This window comes from Lingula anatina, chromosome 1, assembly GCF_051362555.1.
Source record: "Lingula anatina isolate TDL-2025a chromosome 1, LinAna3.0, whole genome shotgun sequence".
Classification (NCBI taxonomy): Eukaryota; Metazoa; Brachiopoda; class Lingulata; order Lingulida; family Lingulidae; genus Lingula; species Lingula anatina.
Genome location: NC_141767.1, coordinates 55,521,699 through 55,549,337, shown reverse-complemented (window position 1 = coordinate 55,549,337; position 27,639 = coordinate 55,521,699). Strand labels below are relative to the sequence as shown.

The window sequence follows — 27,639 nt, the reverse complement described above, 5'->3', positions numbered from 1 at the left end:
TCGAGGCACGTTTTCGTGTAATTGAAGAAAGAAAAGACAGAATAGGTTCGGTCAATCTTCATTTACGACCTGGGCCATTCAGGTGACAAAAGGAGGATACTTCGCAAGGCGATCAAATCAACACCATAGTCTGACAGTGATCTCAGGTACAACACCCCAACCAAGATTAAGGCAGACACGGCAGGCAACACCAGAAGACGTGCGAACCCCAGTGGCGACACAACTCCTGCATCCTCCGTTTTTTTTATATCAGGATTCAAAGTTACCACACTGACAAAGTGTCATCAAACCTCTCAGCTGCATCATCAAGAAGATTTCCTTCTTAGAAAGAGTATTTAGAAATACACGAGCTGAACTGGAACCAACCATAGGTGTTCAGAAAAATATTTTAAGACACTGAAACATTTTATATTTTGAAAATGACCACAGGAACAGATGAGAAGACCAGGGATAGTGAACAGCAAGAAACTGGCAGCCAAGTTAAGGTCACTCTTCAAGACAAAGAGCTCTGGTCAAAATTTAAGACATTGACCAACGAAATGATTGTCACTAAAACTGGAAGGTAACTTTAACACCCACTTGACGAATTTTTATGCTTTGTGTCTTTGCTTCCTGTAAGCATCGATAAAGTGAGAAAATCGTTCATAAGATAGCCTTTTCGAACTGAAGTTTATATAAATATGCACATTTTGTTTTTAATTCATTATTTACAATCATTGTTTTAAAACGTGTATGTTGTTATTTTTACAAGGCGAATGTTCCCAGTATTAAAGGTAAAAATCAGCGGACTCGATCCAGATTGCATGTATTCTCTCCTGGTCGACTTCATCCAAATGGATAAAACACGCTGGAAATATGTGAATGGGGACTGGGTCCCTGGGGGAAAGGCTGAGGCCCCAGCTCCAGATTGTGTGTACACCCATCCAGATTCCCCAAACTTTGGGGAACACTGGATGAAACAGCCTGTTACGTTTGACAAGATCAAACTGACTAATAAGATGAATGGTCAAGCACAGGTATTATTATTATTATTATTATTATTATTATTATTATTATTATTATTATGCAACCGATCTCTAATGTAAATATTACTTATGATTTTATCAATACTTTATTTTCATTTAATTGAATTTATTTTGATTTATTTCATTCATAACATATTCTTTATCCCTTATTTATAGTTCAACAATTTATTCTGCCAAACCATAACAAATTTCAAATATTTGTAATAAGAATAGAAATATTCGGACGGCCAAGTTATATCGCTTAAGTACTAATTTTGTCATTTAGAGTCTTACAATTATTTTTGAAAAAAGTATCATGATTATTTTTATTATTAAAAACTCTGATATCAAGGGGTGTGATAATGAAATATTTCATATATGTACATTCTAAAATATTTTTGTCGATCCTTGAAGTACTTTAGTTCTTAATTTACGATCTTTTTCATACGTCTCCAATACTTTGCCATCCTGTGATTATCTTACTTGGCGATAAGTAACGAGGACAGGGCAGGTTATCAAACAGTCCAAACACACCAAACATAATATATGCTTTTTTAGATAAAAAACGGGAACGTTTTTTCCTTAAAGGTTTGTCATTATCGTGTAACTTTTTATTCTTTCTAAACCAACTAAGCAACTTTTTACAAATCCAGATAATGCTGCATTCGTTGCATAAATACGAACCAAGGATTCACTTAGTGAAGGTTGGAAGTCGCAACGAAAGAAAAAGTATGTCGACATTCAGTTTCCAAGAAACGCAGTTCATAGCAGTCACAGCATATCAAAACGAAGAGGTAAATGCATATTCTTTGTTTCTTTCGAAATAATAAATGCATTACGTAATCTTTCATTAAAATTTCAATTATATCTTTAAATTGATAAAACGAAAAGTTTGAAAGAAAACAAAACGATGGAAAGACTCTTAAAATCATTTTCTTTGATGACATGACAATTTTTGTGGGTAATGAATCGTTGTTTTCAAAATAAAAGGGTGGTAGCCTCCAACGAACATGACGACGTCTTTTTCCTAAAAGAAATACGATATTTACATTTTTAACTTGAATATATTTCCCGACTTCTCTTCATTTAAATTTTATCCATTCATTCTCTTGTAATTCAAAACAAATATATTTAGATTCATGTACTGAACTAAATGAAAAAGCTATCATAACCATTTTCATCTCACAAAATTCAAAAATTCAAGACCCCCCCCCCCCCCCCCCCCCCCCCGTAAATCTCGATTAATTGTGATCCTTTTTGCCCTTTTTATAGATCACATCATTGAAGATCAAGTATAACCCATTTGCCAAAGCCTTCCAGGATATCAAAGAAGCCGCCAAGTAAGTTGTTGGTCACTATTTCATTTCGTGTATTCGTTTCTTTATTTTTCTTGTAAGGACTTCTCCGACTTGAGATATTGCTGATAATGATCATCATATTTCTTGACTCAAGTACAAAATAAAATGGATCTCCAGCGATCAAATTTCTTTAGACAACTTCGAAATTTCCGATTCATTTGTACTTTGAATAATGGCAGACTGGATGATATTTTTTTTAATATACGTGTTAATGATATTTCACAACAGTAAAAAACGTTACATCAACGTTACAACAGCTCCACTGCATTTAATTTATGTATTAAAAACATTTGTTTTTTGGAAGCGTGTCTGTATTTAGCTGAAGGTATTGGAATCTTTTCGGGGTGGTCTGCATTTACATTCTACCTACCTGTACAGGTCTTACGGTGACCACGAACTAAAAACAGCACATTTTGCGAATTTCTTTGCCACTTAAAATATTTGTATTTGTTGATCGAACGAGTCGTGAAATTACTTTGTAATCAGGTAAAGAGATCTTCACCATTGTGATCCTGTAAAGCACGCAAATAATGGAAACTAGTTAACGACAAACCGTAAAGCTGATTACGCGTTGATTAGCAGGTGTGCAGAGGTGTCTTAAGCTATTTGCGGGTCCTCGTTGTACACTCATTGAGCGCTAAACATCAAAAGTTAGCCAGAGATAGCAACGCGTGACAACTTCTATACATTTGTGACTTAGATAGCGGAGGTTGTCAACAAGCGGAGAAATACCCAATTGCGCGCATTGTATCGATCGTCTTTTATGAGGTTGTATTGGGTATGGAATGTAGAAGTAATTCGTTAAAGACTTTACCGCTTTTAAAGAAAGAGCGATATTGAAGGTATGTTTCTTGAAGAATACCGCGAAAATCGCACACGGATGCGAATTATGCGATGAGTACTGTTGTTCAATATTTAAAAAAAGCACTTATTTATTGTAACTATGTCAGTTAGAGATATGCCAAAAATATTAAATGGCCATATAACAAACTTGATATGAAAACTGAATAAGTTAAAACTGATATAAAAATAATACCGCACGATAAATAGTCTTATGTCTGATATGGTATCAAATAAATAAAATAAAATAAATAAGGTATCACATGAAATTGAGGCGCTTGATTTTTAGATGGAAAAACGAGGATTGTTAAAATTGCCTTTTAGCTTTAATTTAAAGTTAATATTAGAATATGAAACGCAGTATTATATTTTAACATATAATATCATTCTTTGGATTTTTCGTATTAAACGGTGTTTAGTCGTTTGAAATAAAAAAATGTAAATAAAGCACGTACTGATGTAATGATATTAATATATGTTAGAAATACCGTGCAAAATCTTTTAAGTTTTAGGCAGAAATCAAAACAAAATTTGATTAAACAAAGAAACTTATCAAAAGTTAAATTGATTCTTGATTTTAAATTAATTTATGCGAAAATTGTCTCACATGAATCTGGCATTGTCAGTTATTAGGAATTACGGATAATTTTAAATTTGTCTAATATGAAAAACGATATAACAATTTTATCTTCTTTATATATTCTTGCCAGATATTCAGGCTTTTAAAAGGAATTTACTGTTAGAGTCCTTTAAGTGTTTATCAGTGTTTAGTAGACGACACGGGAGACATTTGGAATTTTGTCATTAGCGAAAAACGGTCGTAGATTTTTCGAAGAATGGAAAGATTGAAATGTAAAGTTGTGTATTCATGGCGCATTTTATAAACCATTATAACATTATACTACGTTTTAAACATAACATTGGTTAGATCATTCGTGGAGGCCCTTTCTCGCGAAATGACCGATTTTTTTAAAATGTATGTAAAGATTTTTTAATTTTGAACGCATGGAAATGTACAGGTGGCATTGTAACTTCATGTTATCGTGGAACCCTTCTATGAACATTTTGTAGTCTGTTTATCTTAAACCATTAAAACTTTCTTAATTCAAAGACTTACTTTTTCAGAAGTACCAATTCCTTAGATGGACAGGATAGCAACCGCCATGGATCCCCAACACAAAACAGTAAGTAATTCTTACCGTGATTTTTAATGAAATAATGCAATGCTGTATAGCCTTCATTTAAATATGTTGCAAATCTTGTGAAGCATATTATATGTGCCGTCAATGAACATTTAAAAACACCAAAAACGTACCTTGCAACAGACGGATTCGTTATTGGACACCGAAGAAAGTATTTTATTTTTCTGTAGAAAGTTGACAAAGGTTTAACCGTCTCTTTATGTCTCAGACATACGTTTTAAGAAATATGAAAAGTTGGTAAAGTTTCGGTGTTTATTTCCCACTTCATAATTAATGTTTCGGATGTTTACATTTTTAGAATGATTTATGAAAACAAAATACACATATGGCTTTTTGCATAAGGTTTTGATGTTTGATGTAGATTCTTTAGTTTGACAAAGATATCTAAAGACATTGTGTATATCAAACACGTTAGACATCTTCGCGTCACGCGGTTCTTTATAGTTTTTATATTATCGTCATAAATGGAAAGCAGGTTTTGGAGCTGCAACTTTTTTTTTATTTACCAAAAACTTCCCCACAATGGCGTTTTTGCCTCTCTCTTCGTGAAAAAAAAAACATAGTGATGATACAATCAGTATCTTATGTCATAAGTTTGCTAGGGACGATTTTTTAAACAATTAGAATTCATTTGGTGCTCAAAAAGTTTATTCAGACGAGATGCATTTATTTGATTTATAAAATACATTTTGGAATTATTTTAGTTTTCCCCTGATACAGAGGAAAAAAATGCGACGATTTAATCGATATATATATATATATATATATATATATATATATATATATATATATATATATATATATATATATATATATATATATATAATTATTTCAATCATGTAATTTCACATTTTGTATTTTGAACTTTAATCATGGAAAAGAGAGTTACAACGATAATAAATGTGTAATAATATATAAAATATCAAAATTAGATAAAATACAGATATGAAGAACCTTTTGACGAATAGAATTAATATACCTGCATCTGAAACAACAACAAAAAGTTTATACTTGTTAGTTAATTGCGAATCCTTGTTGTTTAGAATGCAATGAGTGAAGTGAAAAGTTCCAGAAGAAGAAGTATAAGTCTCTGGTAGAGCTTGGACATAATAACGTAACTTTGTCCATGGTTAGAGCGAGCGTCATAAACGACCAAGACAACGGCAAAGATTCTTTGTAAGAAGTTGTAAACAGTGAAAAGATTAAAGAATGGGTATTGTAATTTCTTGCCTGCCTTGTTTTTGTTGTGAATTTCTCTGACGCCACCCCGAAACTCAACGCTGTGTGTGTTAACAAACAGCGACTGAAGTGGTGGCCTTCGAACGGATGGGACCAATTCTTTCGTTCACGTAGATATACAAAATATTCGCTGTTTCATTAGTGATTGGACCGTTAATTTTATGTAATAACGTAAAGTAAATTATTCCAAAATATACGCAAATATGAAGCAAATCACAGCTCTCTATTTAGACGGCTCGTATAGTCAACACCAGTATGTGCAAACCAGCGGGCTACATTCGTGGTTTATTGTTAGTATATTATTTTTGACTTTTTCCGGGGGTCCATTCCATTTTCATCTATTACAGACCGCACAGAGTAAAGTTATACAATTGCTGTTTATTTGTGAATTTTGCGCCTTGACTTTAGTCCAGTTGTTGATTTTTCTGTATCTGGGATAAATTAACAAGATTCGTTATCCAGGAGAGACATTACGTCACACTGGTCAATAAAACATTAAAGCTTGTGACAGGCACACTGACCGTGTTTCCTAAACACACAATGGTCAGACAAAAGCGGGGGTCAATAGTAACATTTTACTTCACACACACGCTCAGTTTCCAGGTTCTGTGTTTTCCGATCATAAACCGCAACACAGTTGTTCTGTTGACCAATTTGACTGACTTGTAGACTTAGCAATCTTTGCACAGGGCGACGAATGAACACGAATGTGTGAAGTACATAGAAAACGCACGTTCGAAACACCTGTGAAAACTTAGTCATAACGAAGTCCGATAAAAGCTGATGGGCCGATGAAATGAATTTGCCTGCCTAAACAAATTCCCCGCCACATTTCAGGTGTGTGTACGCTGCGTCTTATCTTTCAGGGACTAAATTCGTCACGTAATCGCAAAGACTGATTAAGATAAAGTTGATTATTATTCACATCAATAGCAGGCAATTGGCGAACAGATGTGAGAACCCTAACGCACTTATGTATGATTTGGAGGTTAAATCAAGCAGACTCTTTGGAGAAGTGAGAGAAGCAAATGTTGACGATTTCTTAATCAAATAACGGAATGGAGAGGGTGGATCATGCAACGCGGCAACCCCGCTCTGCCTATGTCATGCTCTGCTCACCTGTGTGCCCCCTTACACCTGAACAGGAAATAACGCTGCTGCACAAACAAAACAGTTTTCTTTCCTTTGTTTACAAAATCGCAAAGGTGATGAAGATATACAAACAGTGCAACAGATATATTCTCCATTGCATGTAAATTCAAAACTTGCTTCACACGCACTCAATTGGATTTCAGCATTGCTTAAATAGATTACCGGTATGTTTAAAAAACAAAGCTTATGAAAAACGGATTTGTAGAATTTATGTGATTCGAGATCGTGGGACCGGATTAAGTTTTATTTGGTTACTTGAGGCCTTTTTCATCTTATCGCATTGGAATTTTGATATTATGTTTATTATTTTTTATTATGATATACATGTATAATTTATTCAAAGGAAACCAAATTGTTATATTTCTAACTTCAGTTACCAGCACGTGGTCACTACCCACTTCCACAGCAGGTATCATGTCACCACCCAGAGCACACTTTCCCGCGCTGGGAATGTTAGAAGACCGTCTGCAAACTTTGCGAAATCAAAACAGATTTAGTCCCTACCAGAGGAGACCACACGCCCATGGTAAAAGAAAAATTCTTTCATAATTAATCGTGCAAGTCTTTTTTGACATTTAAATCTAAAGTCAAGCCAGAGTGAACTGTAGATTATTTCATAAAGATAGCTTTATCCGCAATTCATAGGTGTTCAAAATTTGGGCTAGTGTTAGATTAAAAATAATATTAAGTAATTAATAAAAAATAGAAAAGAAAATTAGGACCACGTGTTACAGATATCATGTGATAAAATTATTTTTATGTGAATAGAACCAAGACGATGGTACCGATTTCTTTTGCAGGTCTTCCTACACACGTGGACCTGACTTCCAGTTCTATGCCAGTCTTCAACTTCCCTGATGCTTGGGGGTCTGCACCAACCCCAGCGGCGTGCTTCGGCCGAACTCCCACACAGCCGCCATCACACCAGCCCTCATATCCACTGTGGGCAGCGATGGGAAACTTTTCTCCGCCATCGAACTGCGCCATGGCCCAGTACTTCCACAACCCCCAGAACTATGCGCCCATCTCCCAGATTTCACCCGCCACTCAGGCTCTCTCAAACGCCACAGGCACTATGGACATGTCAGCGTCATCTCGCCTACCGACTCAGAATTTAAACCCTCAGAAAATAGGTAGTCATAGTAACATGATAAAAACAACAAATTATAGCGGGCATGATGCCCAGGCAGAATGGGCGATGACGTTTCAGGGGATCACTGCTGCAGCTGCGTCCAGCGAACCGAAAAGGCCGCTCTGGGAGACTCTACATGTCCTACCGCAACTCTGACTCCGAGGTTGACAAAATTACCGAGCTCATTTTTCATTTATTTCATAGAGATAGACTCAATATTTTAGCATAAACTAAACACAGTGATAATACTCAGGGGTATTTTTGTGATATTTTAAAAAAAGTTTGGTAGGCTTACCTCATGCTTTAATATACTAATGATAAAACTGTGAATGGCCGGCAACTAAAGACTTCGTCGTGCAACATTTAATAGGCTTGTGGGTTTAACAAGCTCACGAGTAATTAGTTTAAAGATCTTTCATGCTTCATATGAATTTTTAGCTGACATTGAATTATCTTTCATTAAAAGTGACAAATACCATTTCTTAAGACAGAATATAGAGCAAAAATTCTCTATTTGTACAAGAATGTATATATATATATTAAATATAACGTAAAATAGTATCAAATATTGCAATTTTGTGGATTATGGATCGAATCGTGTCTTACATTGAAATTTTAGCAATAATCCCCAAAGGTAAACACAAATTAAAAAGAAGTGTGGTTGGCTAATTATATTTTCTGTTCATAATAATATGGTAAGTAATAAAAACACCTACAGGGTTGCTACAGACCTACGCGTTTGAAAATGTCAGAAAGTCCTATTTCTTATTATATTGCAATGCTATCTTTCCCAATTCAGACCATAAATACGATAAAATCCCTCAATTATAATTATAAACCTGATATATATATTTCTTTTTAAAATGTCAGAAGGACATATGCATAACGTTTAGAACTTAATTATTTCATTAGATGACAGGCCCGTAGCCCGGGGGGGGGGGGGGGGGGGGGGGTTCGAAAGAAACCCCCTTTTGCCGGGAAAACGTCCCCTCTGTGTAAAATTTTATCTAGGTACACGACGATTTCACGGTAAAAGGTCCACATTTTCAGAAAAAAGAACACCCCATTTTAAATTGTTGGCTACGGGCTTGGATGAGAGATGGTGTAAAACATCGAATCCAAGCGAATCAAATCCAAGGTCTGGCAACGATTTGTGAGTGGGAGAAAATGGCTTATTTCTTGGGGGATATTAGATTTGGCGCGAAAATCAATTAATTTGTTGAAAAACTGCATAACCTTATATAAAATTAACGTGTAGATGACGAGTATGTGAGAAAGTGTTAAGGAAATGCAACAGGTGAAAATAACGCGAGCTGATAACGTACCAGCGACCTTAGCGAATATTATCTGTGCAGCTACCGCAATCTCTCATGTCTGCATTTACATTTGGATAACTTCACAAATAAAATCAAATTTGATAAATATTAATTTCATGTCAACCCACTGAACTTTATTTGACTTATTATTTGTTATTCATTGATTGTTAAATAATAATTTCAAATTGTTCACTAAAGTTTCACACCACCAACAATATTTGAAAATGACAAAGAAAGGGTTTTTAAAGAGAACTAAAAACGGAATATTACTTTTTTATGCAATGCAGTGTAAACGGACATGAAACTAAGTGTTGAAACTAAAGAAATGTAAATATAAATTAGATCTTTTAATTTCGCAGATTAAAGGAAATTAATGTAAAATTATAAAATGTAATATAAGGCAGCAAAGCTGTCAAATGTACAGACAAAAATCAGAAAATAATAATGCACAAATGCAAAGTCAACATTACATTGTAATTATGCACAACAGGTAACACCGATGAAAATAAAAGCATAAAGCTTCAGGCTCATGACAGTTCAAGTTCACACTTGGAAAATGCCAGAATGAGAAAATTGAAAATTTCACACACACACACACACACAAAAATAAATAAATAAAATAAATAAATAAAAATAAATTAAAAAAAATAATAATAATGAAATAAATAAAAAAATTAAATTAAAAAAAAAAAAAAATAAATGCATAAATTCAAAACATGATTATCTAACAGAGCTGGTTTTCTAATTTGAGCTGTATGTCAATCCTAAGAATCATTCTTGTAAGTTCAAAAATAATAAGTAACAGTTTTCTTTTCATAACGTTTGAGGTGGCATGGCACGAAGTAGGTTTTTTTTTATCAATGTTGATGCAATATTACATAATGATTAACTGTATAATAACCACCAATTTTTAATTATCTACTATTAATAACGTGGACATTAAGAAAACTTGATTGCCACTGGGATTAATGCCCTTGGGAGCTCCAAGTCCCACATTGAAAATGTCAATCTGTGAAAGATAAAAATTTCACAAAAATGTGGTATAAAAAAAAAACCAAAAAAAAAAATTAACCAATAATACAGATTTTCTAACTCAAGCTGCATTTTAGTCCTACATTTCTTTCCTGTAAGTTAAAAAAATGACATTGTTTTTCTTTAATGGTCACTGTGGAGGCAGTGCCCAAAATAGGGTTTTCTTCAATTTAATGCAATATTACATAATGCTATAAGCATAATGACCAGCAATTTTTAATAATAAAAGTATCATGAATGTTCAGAAACAATGGAAGTTCAAAGTCACACCTTGAAAATGTTGACATGTGAAAAATTAATTACTTCTAACAAAAAACTACATAATTTCCAGAAAAGTTAACTAATTAGACAGGTTTTCCAATTGAAGCTGTATTTTAGTTGTTTGTTACTTTTCTGTAAGTTTGAGAAGAGTAAGTGACATGGTTTTCCTTTAATGGTCACTATGGAGGCAGTGTCCAAAATAGGGTTTTCTTCATTTTTGATGCAATATTACATAATGCTTAACAGCAAAATGTCCATAATTTTTTAATAATAAAATAAAAGTATTATGGACATTCAGAAAATGTGACAAGCAAAAGTCTTCAAGACCATGGAAGTCCAGAGTCACACCAAAGAGATACAAACAAGAGATAACTGTACTGAAACTAGTTTATTTCCATTTTCAACACCTTTTTTACATTAAACAAAATAATCACATACTGACATTTTAAATGATAAACTAAGAAAATTGCTGACATAAGAAAAATATCAATAAAACAATTTTCAATGTCCAATTTGCTCCATTCTGAGCTTCTGAACACAGTAAATGAATCTGACATACTGAAATAATATGAGTTTATTTCCTTTTTTGACACTTTATTTCAAAATACACAATAAGTTTTACCATCATTTTTATATAATCTATTAACAATATTGTTAAGATGCAGAAAATGTCAAAAGAACACTTTTTACGCATCCAATTAGTTAAAAAATGAGACTGTTAACATGCCTAAGAATTAAATGAGGAAAAATCACTTAAATTAAAAAAAAAGGGCATAACTTCAAAACTTGAAAGATCAAGCTTATTTTTGAAATTGATCTGTATACTAGTAATATTGATCACTCCTGTGAGCTGCAAGACAATAGGCCGATCGGTTTTCCTTGAAATGTGTTATCAGTGTATCATATAAGCTGAAAAAAAACCCAGCATAACTTTTGTAAAAATGCTCCAATCAAGCTGATTATCGGTTTTCCTTGAAATGTGTTATCAGTGTTGTATATATGCTGAAAAAAGCCAAGAAAAAAAAAAAAAAAAAAGATAACCTTTGAAAAAATGGCCCGATCATGCTGATTTTCAAACTTGATCAGTTCTGTAAGTTTCAAGCCAAAACGTAAAATGTTTTACCACTTATCGTGTTATCAGTGTTGCATATATGCTGGAAAAAAAAAAAAAACTTTTGAACTCGACTTGTGTATCATGAATATTAATCAGTTCTGTAAGTTTCAAGCCAAAAGGTAAAATTGTTTTCCACTTATCGTGTTATCGGTGAAAGTGTATGGCACTGTCGATAACAGACGTAGGTGACGGCTATCAGACACATCTGTGTCTGTACAGAAAAATGCCAAAGATTTCAATATTTCCACGCCAAAGATTTCAATATTCCACTGTTTTTTCAACACCTTGTCATGACAAACTAAAATAAAAAGCTTCCCGACTCCATTTTTTTTTTCTTTTACATAAACACTTTTAGATTTCAATATAGTCAGGGATTTTGTCTCAAATTATGTGCATCATCATTCATGTTTTTTTTTTTAATGTGATTGTAGGGTTATGATTGCTTCTAAGCAAGATATTATTACAGGTAAAGCAGATACGTTTTTCTTTTGATTATCCAATCCGACATACAAAAATATAAAATACCATTTTATCTAATCACATTCCAGACGTTCATAACTTCTAATGCTTTAAATAAAGCTATTTTCAAATAAAGCTTATTTGCCTTCACGTGTGTGTGTGTGTGTGTGTGTGTGTGTGTGTGTGTGTGTGTGTGTGTGTGTGTGTGTGTGTGTGTGTGTGTGTGTGTGTGTCACAATATAAAATGTGTCACACTATAAAACAAAAGTACAAAAGTTATTTACCAAAACCATTTCAAAAATATCAATTGTGAAGACCCAAAATCTCCAAACATATGTTACACACATACATAACACTGTCACAATAAAGTATATTTACTTGTATCCATTAAAAACCATTTAAAATAACTATAATTTTGTACTTTGTGCAGTATGTATATATACATATGGCACTACAACATTCCCTGAGTATAAGCAATCACCACAACAGTTCTAAATGGAGAAAAAAAAGGTTAACTTTGCATTCCTTTAATACATTTTACTGACATGGTTATATGTATCTATAAATTATGCATATGTAAATAATAAATCATCATAGATAAAAGCGTCATATATATAAAATCCTTAACATATTTTAAAAGACATGTGTCAAGTAATACTCTGTTTACACATTAAAAGTTTGTAATATTGCATGAGAACATTTCTGAACAAGGTTCAACCAGGTATAATTTTGATTAATTCAGATTTTAGTTCATCTTTTAACCTTTCATAAATGACCAAATTTCATCAAATATCTCAAAAATTTTGAAGGGCAAGTCAATTGTCTTCAACAATTGTTGCAAATAAAGTTTGCTTAGCCCTAGAAAAAGTTAAAATGTCTCAGCCAATCTCTTAATATAAACAAGTTGTAAAGGTGAAGATGGAATTATAGTGCCACATCCTAGAGGTTGCCCCATCTCAGGTTTGTAACCCAGCACATTCATCCTGGATAACTTCTTCAGTGCAGGAATAGAAACACTCTCATCTTTTATAAAGAACTCCATGGGGATGTTCCCATCTACCGTCTTGGCCATGGCTTTAATGATGCATTTCCCCTCCTCTTTTGTCCAGTTTGGTTCCCCATATCTACGCACTAGACCCCTAGACATCATTGCTGGATATAGCAACAGATAGGCTTGGCGCATGGCTCTGGGACTCAGTGGATTTAGCCCTTATAAAGAGAAATTCAATATTCCATAATGTGGTGCTTAAATGACAAAAATATTAGTGACCAAGGCAAGCATTTATAACATCTTAGCTTGTGTAATCTTGGTTTGCAGAATCATACTGCAGATGCTCCTGTTTGCCAGAATACACCTACTGGTAGGGCCTGTAACAGTGGAAGGAGACGCCTGATAATTGTTAGGAATCTGATGACCTGATTGTTTGGCCTGAACTTACACAAATAACCAATATTGTCAACCATTTAGTTTATGTGAACCTAATTTATGGCTGAATAAAATTTAGATTAAAAAATTTAGATATAAAAATTTAATATTAAAATGTATAATTAACTTACAATGTTCACCATCCCCTCCATGCAACAAATTTTCAAAATTGCTGACACTCAGGACCTGTGAATAATGATAGGCACGACCCCCAAGAAACTTGTACATCTCTTCAAAGTGGGGGATGTTCTTTTCTTTCAGGTGGTGACCTAGAACCTCAGCTTGGGAGAGCAAGGACTTCTTCAATTCCATGTATAATGTGTGTGAGCTGACAGCATCCAAGTCATCTATCCACAAAGGACTTACTTTGTGGCCCACTAAAATAAATATGTACTAATTTTAGATGCTTTGTGAAGTCTTAGACTTTATTCATCTAAGGTGAGATTGATTAATATAGTCAGTGATCGATTGAATGATGTGTAAAATTTACATACATCTCCTAGTTATATACTTAATCCAGTGTCTTTCTGGATAACTCCTTGCACATGAATAGTATACTTAGGCTTCGTTCACATGGAATGTCTATTTTCTAAAAATTTATTTTCTATTCGCGCTATCTTATGATCACGGTCTGTGCCCTGAATATCCCGCCGCGTAATTACTGGCAGTGCGAGCCAGTTACTTATAGTAACTTATAGTAACTGGTTCGCACTTCCAGTAATTACGCCGCGGGATATTAAGGGCACAGACCGTGATCATAAGACATACCGCGAATAGAAAATAGAATTTAGAAAATAGACATTGCATGTGAATGAAACCTTAAAGAATGTATACTTACAGAGATCTGACAGTTGTGTAAAAAACAAACCATTGCTGGTGGATAAAATAACATCCATCAGGCGTTCCTGTTGAGTGACCTGAATGTAAGCTATAAACATGTTATTAGGTAATGAAGCAGAAAATGCCACTGCTTTTGTGATTAGTATAAAATTCTTACCCTTATGCCAGTAGGAATCTTATTAAGTAATCAAATCATGACTGCTTTATAAAACTGACTGAAAACTTAAAAACAGTATAACTAGAGGATCAGAGAGGCGATACCGCCTCCGAATATTGTACCACCAGCTGGAGCAAGCACATTCGTATAGACCCCCACATACACAAAATAAGGGACACAGCCAGCAGTCTTAAGCTTGACAAGCTATAAAAATGCAATCAACAAGAATTTTCAAAATATGCAAAAAAAATATATAACTTAAAATGGTACAATCAAAGTTAAGTTCATCGTAAGGTAGGTCAAAGGTCAATTTCAAGGTCACAGTAAATTGCCAGTATATCACCCCATTCTCATAGATTAGATCGACCTACATTGGATCGACCTAACTCCCTGGGGGTTCACGCTAAATAGCTGTCAGCCGGGCGGACACGAAAGTTAATTACCCCTTAAAGCTTGTAGTAGGCGGGGACGGACACTTAAGGGGGATTATCTGACAGTAATCTAGTGAGACTCCCCGCGGTGATAGATCGATCTAAAAGTTGTGAGAACAGAGCCTATGACTTCCTATTCAACTTCAATAGTAACTATGGACCTATCTCTGCCAGGTTTGGAGTTAAAAGAGAAAGAAATTAGCAGAGTTCAGTTCATGGTGAAAAGTAGGTCAAAGGTCAATTTCAAGGTCACATTTAGATTGCCAGTATATGACTTCCTATTCAAGTTCAATAGTAACTATGGACCTATCTCTGCCAGTTTTGGAGATAAAAGGGAATCAAAATTTGCAAAGTTCAATTCATGATAAAAAGTAGGTCAAAGGTCAATTTCAAGGTCACATTTAGATTGCCAGTATATGACTTCCTATTCAACTTCAATAGTAACTATGGACCTATCTCTGCCAGGTTTGGAGTTAAAAGAGAAAGAAATTAGCAGAGTTCAGTTCATGGTGAAAAGTAGGTCAAAGGTCAATTTTAAGGTCACATTTAGATTGCCAGTATATGACTTCCTATTCAACTTCAATAGTAACTATGGACCTATCTCTGCTAGTTTTGGAGATAAAAGTGAAGCAAAATTTCCAAAGTTCAGTTCATGGTGAAAAGTAGGTCAAAGGTCAATTTCAAGGTCACATTTAGATTGCCAGTATATGACTTACCATTCAAGTTCAATAGTAACTATGGACCTATCTCTGCCAGTTTTGGGGAAAAAAGGGAAGCAAAATATGCAAAGTTCAGTTCATGGTGAAAAGTAGGTCAAAGGTCAATTTCATGGTCACATTCAGATTGCGAGTATATGACTTCCCATTCAAGTTCAATAGTAACTATGGACCTATCTCTGCCAGTTTTGGAGATAAAAGGGAAGCAAAATTTGCAAAGTTCAGTTCATGATGAAAAAAAGGTCAAAGGTCAATTTCAAGGTCACATATAGATTGCCATTATATGACTTCCTATTCAAGTTCAATAGTAACTATGGACATATCTCTGCCAGTTTTGGAGATAAAAGGGAAGCAAAATTTGCAAAGTTCAGTTCATGGTGAAAAGTAGGTCAAAGGTCAATTTCACCGATTGACCTCAAATTCACGGAGATGAAAGATGACCTGAAGGGTAAAACTTTCCAATAATATTATTGGTTAAGTCTGTGTGGTGTCTGAATAACAGGGCAAAAAAAATTTTTTTCGTAAAAAATTATATTTTTTTGAAAATTTTGGCCCGTTTGACCTTGAAATAAAGGTCAAAGGTCAAATCCAAGGGCATATTTGAAATCTACACATATGACTTTTGGAAAGCTGTCTGTAGAAATTTTTCCCATAATTCCTTCCGTAGGGTAGATAATTAGCATTTAATTTTGCCATTTTTGGACAAGGGTGCATTGCAATGAGTGTCACACCTAGACCCCAATACCGACAAAGCCCAAATTTTACGTGGAACGAGTTGAGATTATAGGTGACCTAAATCCAAGAGATGGGTATGGGGGCCCTTACCGTCTAGGAGGAGAAGCGGTAACGGTAACATGGCGGCGGACCCGCAGGAGCCGGCAGAGCCGGCGGAACGGACCGGACGGGACTTAAACCATGTGTACCGCCAGCGCTAACGCTGGTGGTACAATGAACACCAGCCAAAATACCACAGACTTCTTTTTAAGTTTGGAAAATAATTCTAACTATCAGTGTGCTAGCCACGACTCTGCTCACTCACCTGGCCTATCCACTGCAACAACTGATCCATCTCTCTTGAGTCTAATGTTTGCAAAATGTGTGCTGCATGGATGTAAATTACAGGGTGGTAGATGTCCTTTTCATATTCCTCAGATGCTTTTTTCACCAATGTTTTGTAGAACCTAAGGGCTGCTGGAAGGGTCTCTGCTTGCTAGCAGACAAAAGGAAGTTAGTTCATGTAGACTATATATCTATATATTTAAGAAATAAATTAGACTCAGGTAAGGTTCATAAATTAAAGTAATTAACTAGTGATTACTATATCTTGGCACCATGGTGCCACACTGCTGGATCATGAATTCTCTCGCAAAACAAAGAGAAAATATTTGTGAAATCTTAACTATAATACAGAAAGATAAAGAAAAACCTTTGTTGCTTACATGAGAGACATACATGTATTTATGTAAAAAAAAACAAAAAAAAAAAAAAAACAAGGACAGCACAATTTACTAACTGATTGGAGAATTTCTTCAATAGATTTCCCTTTCAATGAATGCGAGTCCTTTTCTGACCGATGAGGAAATGGAATCCCCATGAGAGTGGCTGAGCCTTGCAGTAAAGGGGAAACGTCCATGAGAAATCCGCCCAAACCTTGTTTTACCTTTATCAAAATTTAAAAACCTCTAACTTAGTCATGTCAAAAAATTTTTTTGCTATATCTGCTTAGTGTGGTACATGTCCTTTTGGCTTTTGAAGAATATTTAGATTCAGGTTTCTTAAGTAGGCAAAAACAATTAAACCTAGTCCTAAACTTCCACAGCATGTAGGATACCCACATTATACTTTATTAACAGATTGCTGAACCCCTCTTTGCACAAAAGTCAACTTACAATATATATATACACAGTTTTGTTGATCATTACTAAGGAAAATAATAAATCTACCTCTTAATAAAATTTTCATCATGATCAGCCCAGATACTTTTTCACCATTTTTGGAGACACCTTTTTAATGACTATCCCATTTTTTTAAAATTTAGCTTTGATAAAAGTTAACTTTAATTTGTACCTTTGACAATACTCCAGTCAGCTGGTGAGATTGACCTTCAGGTGACCTGAGATCCAGAGTCATGGGTGGTGGGTGCAGTAGGTGTTCTCTCATGGCAATGGTTAAAGCCTGCTTAACAATAGAAGTTTTCCCAACATCTGGTACACCAAGCAACACTAGTGTAGAGTTCAGAGGTTGGACATATTTCTCACTTTCATATTGACCTATATGCTTCTGAACTTGTTTAATGATTTTTTTGTCATTGTTTGGCTCAATGTTACAAATATCTGGATTTTCATTTTTCTTTTTTTCATCAGCTATCATCCAAGCATCGTGCCACTGACAGAGAGGTGTTTTGAAGCGCTCCAGTAAAAGTTTTATCTCCTTGTGGCGGTTGACAAGAATGCTCCCCGATGGATCATAAGTGTATGGACGACTGACAGTGATTGTGGATATATTGTGTGTTCTGATTTGGTATTTGAGCACTGACAGCCTGGCACAAAACACACGTGGAATAGTCCTGCTCATCATAATATTTCATTCTCTTCTGATATATGAAATATGGAAATTTCTGAAGTCATGTTGGACTGAAATGAAATATAACTGTACTTTCAACTACATTTGTGTTGGTTAGCAAATATTTATATAATTTTATGGTACACTTGTAACATGAAAATCTGACTCCCATGCAAATCACCCCCAGTCAAAGTTTCATAATGAAAGTCTGACTCCCCCCATGAAATTTTGACCCCCTCCCCCAATAAAACTTTATTAATCTTAATTTACTTGAGTATATGACGTTTATCTTATAGTGTGGATAATGGAGGATACATTGGCACTTTTAGTTAGTATGTAGGTGAAAATGTTAATGAGAAAATAAGAAAATTAAAACAGTGTATTTTACCATCAAACTGCCAAATATTTCCAATATATTTTTCATAAAGTATACTAAAAGGAAAGATTGTTGAATTGATCACCAATTATCAAATAAATAGCTTTTTCATAGGGGAGTCATAGGGTGGTAAAATACACATTTTTAATTTTCTTATTTTCTCATTAAACTTTTCACCAGCAAACTAACAAAAAGTCCCAATGTATCCTCCATTATGCATACTACAAGATACAAGTCATATTCTCAAATAAAATAAGATTTATAAAGATTTGTGGGCGGGAGTCAAAATTTCATTGGGGGAATCACATTTCCCCATTATGAAAATTTGACTGGGGATTAAGATTTTCATTTTCTTTCATTATGAAAACCTGACTGGGTAGTCACAATTTAAGGGAATCAGATTTACATGGTACACTGGTAACATGGGACAATAAGCCAAAATTCCATTGTGTTGTTAACTGGTTGAAAATGATTCTATATAAATCAGACCCGAGCAATGCTACTGACATGACAATTTCACATGACTTAAAAAATTACAAAAAAATTTGTTTTCATTAAATGGAAGACAAGTTTTTTTTTGCATTATGATACACTAGTGGGGTATTCTTAAGTCTTTTTTCTGTTCAGTAACCGATCAAGGTAACAGCCAAGCATGATGAATAAACTTTTTGTATCATTTTTAAACACCCAAACCCAATTATAGAGGTGTTTTTTACATGCTGAAGTATCAAAAAATAAAATTGAATGAATTCAAGTTGTACATATATGTGTATAGAACAAAAATCCATGGCTGTCTCAATTTTACATCTACATTTAATTTTTACCATGCCTATACCTTATGTAAGAAGCCTAAATGGTAACGTACTAGCATATTCTGGTAACGTATGTTCCCAGCCATATAATTTAATTTTCATATAGTGTTCCAATATATTTTGTAGTGATTCAGTCATGGTAAATTATATATGATATAAAGATGTTTTTATAAACATTTAAACTGTAACTAAAGGGGCTCTGTATCATGGTTAATACTACGTAACACGCTCCCCAGAAAAATTGTCAGAAAGTTTAATTTCGCCCAAGTACCCAGTACTTGGTGCAATAGGAAACAGGGTTTGCTGTTGCTGACTGAAAAATATATATTGTGATTTCATGACAGTTTGACATTTCTGATATAATATTTGGACCACGAATGGAAAACAGTTTAGTACCTCCGCCAAGGAGGTTATGTTTTCACCCCTGTTTGTCCGTCTGTCATCAACATAACTCAACAAAAGTAATGGACCAATTTGATGAAATTTTCAGGAACTGTCAGAAGTGGGCCAAGGAAGAGATTTTTAGTTTTTGGTGGTGATCCAGATCAATAATCAATCAATTATCAAAAAACTAAGTTATGGACCAATTTTGATGAAATTTTCAGGAACTGTCAGAAGTGGGCCAAAAAACAGATGATCAGTTTTTTGGTGGTGATCCGGATCAATAATCAATAATAAAAAATATCGAAAATTTAGGGGTGAAACAGCATTGGATGGAGACTTGGCTGCCTTGGTGGAGGTCTGCGCTCTCTGCATGAGTGCTTTTCTACAGTAGTTAAATACTTAATTTACAGTCGTAATCCCCCTTTCTAATATGGCATTTTTACAATCCTGGGCACTTTTCAGATTTTCCCACATATTGCTAATTAACAAATTACATACATACGATCAAAGAATTCTTTTATCACTATGTTAGAGAATGGTGTAAGTGAAGATAAACACTGAAAATAGAAACCAAATATCACCACCGAGTCCAAAGTTATGCTAAAGCAAAGCCCGAAAAATGACCAAAAATTTTTCCCGTTTTAGTCATATGAAATAAAAAGCAATCTGAAATAAATTAAAACAGTGTTTGACATTGCATTTTTTTGGATTATAAAACACTCAGTAGTATGGTGGATGCAAAAAAGTTTAAATATTAACAGGAGAGAGGTGTATCCTAGTAAAAAAAGCCTTTTAATGGCATCCTGGTATTTCCGTTAAACGAAATGTCCATTCCGAAACAAAAACAAATGACTTTCAGAAAATATATCATAAAACATACAGTATAATTTACCATCCTAATCATTATTTGGATGTATTGGTATTGTTTGTATCAAATAATGAAATCTGCGTGATGATTCTGGAGCTTGACATGGAGTGCAAAATAACCCTACCGTGTTTTTCCGTTAAATTTGTCCATTCCGAAACATTGGGTTTCTCTTACATAAAAAGAACATGTTGACACCTAGCCAGTAACAATATATATTTCTCTAAAGCCCAGGACATGTGATATTTATTTTTATATAAGAAAACCCCAGTGCACAGAAACCCATTTAACTGTGGTCTTTTTTGAGATGCTTGTTAAAAATTGTCCATTCCGAAACAAAGTACCTTTACATTGCCAATGGTATAAATAGAGAGAATTCTGTCTTTAATGCTGTATGTTTCACTTGACATGAGCAAATTACTGTTAGAGCATCATGCATATGACATGAAAATAATTGAAAAACATTTCTTCAATGGCATCTTTTTCAATTTCTATATATATCCTCAACAAAAAATTCATTTTTGCGAGTCAGGATCTTTTCTTTGGATCTACTAGAACTTCCATTGCATATTTTCCCAAAGTTCATGTATTTCAAAGTTAAATTAACAATTAGTTGAAGAGATTATATCAGTATAAATAGAAATATAGGCAATTTGGATGCTTTGTATCGGAAAGGACATTTTTTAACACATTGTCTAAAACACTTGTTTACTCTTTGGTCTGCCCATCTATTTATTATTCATGAGGAAGAGGATGATGGGAAGCACATCAAATTTATGTAGAATATAATTTTGAATAATATAGCTTACCTTACTTTAAATACTGCTTACTTATGATGTACAAAAAAGTATTCGAAAATAGTTATGAGGCTACACGTGTTAAAGTTGCAAGAGTCAGTTCACTGGCACGGTTTACAGAGGCGCTTGCAGACAGACACAGGGTTATAATTAACTTCCTGTGATTATCTATAATATATACATACATCATGATATATATATATATATATATATATATATATATATATATATATATATATATATATATATACCATTTAAGCAATTTCGTTAATGTTAAATAAATGTCCATTCCGAAACACATTCCTAAAAGGACATATTTAAAAATGTAATTACTAAATTTAAACCTGACCTTGTCAAATAATATTTTATACAGCTATGAGCTGTAACAAAAGGAAGTAGAATAGGGTATAATGGAGTGTAGAAGACTCTATTTTATATCATGATCAAATACTAAGGGAGTAACATTTAAAAAAAGAATCAAAAACTATCCAAAATGACCAATTAATGTAATAAAAACAATTCAGTTTTAATCTAGTTTACTTATATTTTGTCTAATGATTGCTTCACCTGTACCTTGTAAACCAACATACTATGAGATCTTAAGGCAATTTCATATATGTTAAACAAATGTCCATTCCGAAACAAGGACATGTCTAAAAGGACATATTTTTAAACATGTCTTTACTGTTGGTAAATCTGACATTGTCAAATAATATTTTATACAGCTATGCACTGTAACAAAAGAAACTGGAATAAGGTATAATGGCGTAAAGAATACCTGGAATATATCTCAGAATCAATATTTAATAAAATAAAATTCCAGTAATGAATTACTAGTACAAAATAGACATAACAAGCACAAAATGAAATAAAAAGACTTCAATTTTAGTTCAGCTTCCACCTATTTTGCCCAGTTATTCATAGACTTCACCTAAAACTTATAAAAACTCAAATACTACAATATATTAAAATAATATCATAAATGTTAAAAAAATGTCCTTTCCGAAACAGGGATGTTTCGGAAAGGACATTTATTTTAACATGACACTGCAATTAGCACACATGTCCGTGCAAAATAATATTTTACACAATCATGAAGCATAACATAAAGAACTAATGCAAGGTAAAGTGAAGTACAGAAGTCCTCAGAATATCTCACAATCAAAAACTTCATGGAGTCACATTTAATACTGAAACAGGAAAATTACAAAATGTCATTGATTCGTCAAATTTTGGATATTTTCATCCATTTTTTTTGCAAATACATAAAAGAGCAATACTCTCTGAGTAAAACTAAGTGGTTTTTTGGAGATCAATACCTTAAATTACCATAAAAGTCACACACTTCAAGGTTTAGCTTATGAAAATTAAAAAAATGATTTTCAAAATTCAAATGATCATATCTTTATACATACACAAGGTTTTATCTCGGGATTGTCATTTCTTATACCCTTCAGGTCTATACTTTCAAGAAAAGTACACATTTCAACACAAAAATGACTTCTATTTTTGACCCTTGGTGGGAAAAAAAGGAGCCCAGGATTGTAAAAATGTATATTCAGTGACAAGCAAACTAAAAACAATAAAAAAATTAATTAACTGCTCTATGCAGAAGATTATCATAATTTTTTACAAAGTTATACTTGGAGTTGATAAATTAAAGAACAAAACCAGTGGGTTTGGGTGACGTATGTTCCACTTTGGGCTTAGACGATGAATAACTTTTTCTTATTCATGGTTCCAGGAGAGTGAAACTTTGATACAAACTTTTTCATGTGGGATCCTCAAATAATCAAAAATAATCAAACATAGCTTGTAATCTGTGCACTAAATATTTTTAAGAGTATGCCTGTGACCTCATTTGGATTTGGATGTAAATCAATATCTACCCCGGGGGCGTCTCGATAGTCCGAAGGTTCATTGGTCCGAAAAGTGGTTACATTTTCATCGATTTTTTAATCAAGGGTTCATTGGTCCGAAGGTTCTATAGTGAACATTCGGACCAATGAACCTTCGGACTATTGAACCTTCGGACTATCGCTACGGCCCCTCTACCCCTAGTAGTAACTCGGTGTAGACCTCTATCTCTCTATTATTCAACGGACTAATGTTAATGTTGGCTAACGTTTTACTAACAAAGTTTCCCCTAAAACTGCTTACTTGCTGTGGCAAAATAGACACGTAAGCCTATCAGGACCGCGCCCCTCATCTACTATCACAGACTCCCCCGTCCTCTGCTCGACACTCTGCTCAACTGTTTTTATTTCTCTTGCACCGCTTACAGCAAAAATTAATTGACCAACATATTCTACATTTCATTTCAGTCATATCAATAAATATATCTAAATAGAAAAATGAAACATAATAAGGTAAATAGAAAGTCAATATTCTTGTATATTCCATCGATGCATTTGTTTTTTATATAGCATATGTGGGGTAATTGTGTAAAAGGTGAAGGTCGAAGAGCTCACGTTTAGCTCCATGAAATTTCTTGACATTAATTTATTTTGTGATCGTAATGTCGTGTTAGTAATTTATTTGATTACATTATGGGAGTGATATATTCGTCCGCCAAGCGATTTGTTATGAACTACAATTATAGCAACAGGGCAATGAGAGAACTCAGTCGTCAAGAGAAGAAGATTAAACCGCCGCCAAGACATAAATCGGCTGGAGCAGCACGTTTAGAAGAAGTCGCAAAAGAACAAGGTATATATATATAGCATTTTCCTGATTGTCATAAAAGTAAGTGGAGTATTCGCTAAGTCAGTGGATAACATCATTGTTTTTGACATACGGCTCTGCTGCTGCCATTATTAATTTTCAACAATATCGATCATTTTGAAAAAAATTTGGATGATTAAAAGAGCAAAGCAGCTGTATGGTTTAATTAGCCTAGGGCAGAAAGTAGCACACAGTTATCATCATTTGATGCAAGGGGAATTTATTTAAAGGTTTCAGAATTTTAGTGTCCATACCCATAGGTGTAGGGAAGTAAGTGCAATAAGCTTATTCCCAGACGTATATTTTAAAGAATTGAATGTGTGTGTGTGTGTGTGTGTGTGTGTTTGTGTGTGTCTGTGTGTGTGTGTGTGTGTGTGTGTGTGTGTGTGAGCAGCACATGTGGGTAGGTTTGATGAGAAAGTGTTTGAGGAAAATTGCAGTTAACTGTAATTTCATTGTATACTGGGCCAAAATTGACATTTTGTTTTGCTTGTTTCAGATATTGTAGAATCTTTCAAAAAAGACCAGAGTAAAAATGACCACCTGTTGGAAATGCTAAAACAAGTGAAAGTGGACTCCACTGGTGCAAATCCAGATCACCCTAACATTGAGGTAATGAAGCTGTCGTGCAATCTATGTGATGAATTTCCTACTACAAAAGTAAAACTGAGGTATTTTCTGTATTTTAATGCCAGAATACATGCTCATGTTGGGTTATGAACATTTCCTTATTTTAATGGATAACTTTTAGGGCTTATTCCCAATGAAACTATTGTTCTATGTAGATCGCTCTAACTCTGCAGGAACTCTCACTGACTGCAATCAGATTAACATGCATCTTTAATTTTTTTAGAATTATGTCTCCACAAGGGCATTACCTCAGGACAAAGGACGTGATGTACACTCAGACCTTTGGTTTCCAGACCCAAATATTGTCACCAAGGGAAAGTACTCTTTACGCCAAGCACTAGACTTTATAAGTAAACATCAAGCTGCCCCAGACAGTTATTCTGCAGCAACAATAGCCGAAGAATACAATCTAGACCAAAAACATGTTGAAAATGTTTTATCTCATTTTTCTAACTTTAAGATATATAATAGGGAAGATTTGCCAAAAGATTCCAAAAAAGATTCAGGTCTTGAACCCACACAATGATAATTTTTTTCAAAGGTGTAGTTAGTACATAGGCAACTGGTGTCTTGTGTAAACTGTTGAAATAGGGTGGATTCAAATAAACTACAGTTAATGTCAGCAGGTTTTACTTGCATGGACCATGTTATAACAATCTTGGGTTAAAGGGATAAAAGTAATTTACAGGGGAGCTGTCAGTTTGTTTGTTTGGCATGTGTAACTAGAGGACCAGAGAGGCGATACCGCCTCCAGGTATCGTACCACCAGCTGGAGTTAGCGCATTTGTATGGAAATAAAAAAAAAAAGGACACCACCTCCAGTGTTGTGCTTGAGAAGCTCTATGAAATGCAGCAAACAAGAGTTCTTCATATTTTTTGTTGAAAATTACAATTTATTACAAAATCATGGGGAAAAGTTAAGGGTCAAATCCAAATTGGTGAAGTGCAACTCATGGCCAAAAGTATGTCAGAGGTCAAATTCAAGCTCATGGGAAGACTGTCAATATATGAGTTCCTATTCAAGTCCAGTAGTATCTATGGGCTTATATGTGCCAGTTTTGGAGATATAACGGATGTAAAATTTCCAAAGTTCAGTCCATGGTGAAAAGCAAGTCAAAGGTCAATTTCAAGGTCACAGATTGCTAGTATATGACTTCTGATTCAAGTTCAATAGTAACTATGGGCGTATCTCTGCCAGATTTTGGGATATAAGGGATGGAAAATTTGATGAAAAGTAGGGCAAAGGTCAATTTCAAGGTCACAGTTAGATTGCCAGTATATGACTTCCTATTCAAGTTCAATGGTAACTATGGGCGTATCTCTGCTAATTTAGTTATTTCACCTTTTATTTTCACCACTGAATATTGCGACGTTGCACTTTTCGATATGGTGCAACTTGTAAACCATATGGACAAAAAAAAAAAGAAAAAAAAAAGGATACCACCTTCAGTGTTGTGCTTGACTAGCCCTATAAAACAAGAGGTCTTAAGCATTTACGGTTCCAGAATTAGAGAGTTTTTGTTTTGGCATCTAATGGCCTCTTCCATGAAAATGTACCGATTGACCCCAAACTCAGGAAGATGAAAGATGACCCTAAGTGTAACACCTCCCCTTGGCACAAATAAAAATTTTTTTGCAAAAAATTCCCATTTTTAGAAAATTTTGGTCTGTTTGACCTTGAAATTAGATAGACATTTAGCATTTAATTTTGCAAGGTCTGCGCTCTTGGAGTGCTTTTCTGGTTATCAATCTATTTTGATATCTCTCTATTATATTAAATTTTAAAATTAAAATACTTTCCCTTTAAATATTTATGCAATAATCTTTAAAAAGTATCCTCAGATGAATACATTTCATTTGCCACACCATTAAATATCATAATATATGCCCTGATCTATTACATCCGCAATTTAATTACAATTTAATTTAATTACACATGCCATGACATGCCATATAAACAAACTGGAAGCTCACCTGTAAGTTATTTGGTCAATTAACATGCTATTATTCTGTTAACAATGCAAAGACCCAATAAGGCTAGATCGGGATCTTATCTGGCCTGTGACATATTTATTGTAAAATATGGACCTCAAATGAAGAGTTGTTATCCATTTAATAATAATAATAATAAATTTATTTTGAGTCTAAAATCCATTATAACATGTTCAGAAGGCTACATATACATGAAACAATTACCTAAGAAATCAATTATTAGGAATAGATAAATAAAAAAATTAGAGCTTAATGACAAAAAAATTTAAGAGTAGATAAAACATACAGATTCTCATATGAAAGCACTTACATTACATAAATAAAATGTTTGTTAAGAAAATATAATCAATTCAAGGTAAAAAAAAAAAAAAAAAAAACTTATTTGCACACAGAAAAAATTATAAGTACAACAGCCTTATTTCATACAAGGCACAAATACAATTACTATAAAATTTGTAAAATCAATTTAAAAGTCGATTAGTCAAAAAATTTCCTGAATAGTTATGTCTTCAATTCTTTTTTAAAATGCTTGGTAGACTCAATGGATTGGATTTCCAGTGGTAATAAATTCCATTCCTTTGGACCTGCTGATTTAAAAGAAATGTCACCACAAGTTTTAAGGCGCATTTTTACTGGCTTAACAATTTGTCTACAGACCGCAGGTTTCTTGCTGGAATATAGTGAGTGACTAATTCACTTAAGTAGATCGATGCAACTTTGTAAAAAGCATCATGAACAAAGACTAGAAATTTAAATAATTTAATAAAATTTAATGATATACCAATCAGTATATCATATCTGTCTAAAGACTTGAAAGT

General features: G+C 33.9%; 3 protein-coding genes across 5 annotated transcripts; 2 read left to right on the top strand and 1 right to left on the bottom strand.

The window, feature by feature from the left end:
• LOC106155248 (T-box transcription factor T-A) lies at positions 1-8,657 on the top strand. Its single transcript, XM_013529988.2, has 7 exons — positions 1-562; positions 752-1,016; positions 1,658-1,798; positions 2,277-2,344; positions 4,328-4,386; positions 7,169-7,321; positions 7,596-8,657. Exons 1-7 carry the CDS (start codon positions 420-422, stop codon positions 8,081-8,083), a joined length of 1,317 nt encoding a protein of 438 aa, XP_013385442.2. The 5' UTR covers positions 1-419; the 3' UTR covers positions 8,084-8,657.
• Positions 8,658-10,905: 2,248 nt separating this feature from the next.
• Positions 10,906-23,770, bottom strand: LOC106155207 (uncharacterized). 3 transcript variants are annotated; one of them, XM_086998213.1, is made up of 7 exons: positions 23,636-23,770; positions 17,747-18,312; positions 17,193-17,339; positions 16,719-16,889; positions 14,374-14,452; positions 13,667-13,912; positions 10,906-13,318 (listed from the first exon to the last, which is right to left on the bottom strand). In XM_086998213.1, the coding sequence occupies exons 2-7, from the start codon at positions 18,254-18,256 to the stop codon at positions 12,978-12,980; spliced, it is 1,494 nt and encodes a 497-aa protein (XP_086854339.1). In that variant the 5' UTR covers positions 18,257-18,312; positions 23,636-23,770; the 3' UTR covers positions 10,906-12,977. The 3 variants fall into 3 exon arrangements, with proteins under 3 accessions (XP_086854339.1, XP_086854350.1, XP_086854346.1); XM_086998224.1 differs by having other exon boundaries at positions 17,747-18,272; positions 23,636-23,753; XM_086998220.1 differs by having other exon boundaries at positions 17,747-18,328; positions 23,636-23,740.
• Positions 23,771-23,900: 130 nt separating this feature from the next.
• LOC147764803 (NADH dehydrogenase [ubiquinone] 1 alpha subcomplex assembly factor 4-like) lies at positions 23,901-25,451 on the top strand. Its single transcript, XM_086998257.1, has 3 exons — positions 23,901-24,184; positions 24,699-24,811; positions 25,053-25,451. The coding sequence occupies exons 1-3, from the start codon at positions 24,025-24,027 to the stop codon at positions 25,353-25,355; spliced, it is 576 nt and encodes a 191-aa protein (XP_086854383.1). The 5' UTR covers positions 23,901-24,024; the 3' UTR covers positions 25,356-25,451.
• The last annotated feature ends 2,188 nt before the right edge of the window (positions 25,452-27,639 follow it).

Coding starts and splice junctions, on each gene's coding strand:
- LOC147764803 (XM_086998257.1), top strand. CDS start 24,025: ATGGGAGTGATATATTCGTCCGCCAAGCGATTTGTTATGAACTACAAT. Junction 24,185..24,698: donor AGAAGTCGCAAAAGAACAAG/GTATATATATAT, acceptor TGCTTGTTTCAG/ATATTGTAGAATCTTTCAAA. Junction 24,812..25,052: donor CAGATCACCCTAACATTGAG/GTAATGAAGCTG, acceptor TAATTTTTTTAG/AATTATGTCTCCACAAGGGC.
- LOC106155207 (XM_086998213.1), bottom strand. CDS start 18,256: ATGATGAGCAGGACTATTCCACGTGTGTTTTGTGCCAGGCTGTCAGTG. Junction 17,340..17,746: donor TGACTGGAGTATTGTCAAAG/GTACAAATTAAA, acceptor ATTTTGATAAAG/GTAAAACAAGGTTTGGGCGG. Junction 13,913..14,373: donor TACACAACTGTCAGATCTCT/GTAAGTATACAT, acceptor TATTTATTTTAG/TGGGCCACAAAGTAAGTCCT.
- LOC106155248 (XM_013529988.2), top strand. CDS start 420: ATGACCACAGGAACAGATGAGAAGACCAGGGATAGTGAACAGCAAGAA. Junction 2,345..4,327: donor GATATCAAAGAAGCCGCCAA/GTAAGTTGTTGG, acceptor TTACTTTTTCAG/AAGTACCAATTCCTTAGATG. Junction 4,387..7,168: donor TGGATCCCCAACACAAAACA/GTAAGTAATTCT, acceptor TTCTAACTTCAG/TTACCAGCACGTGGTCACTA.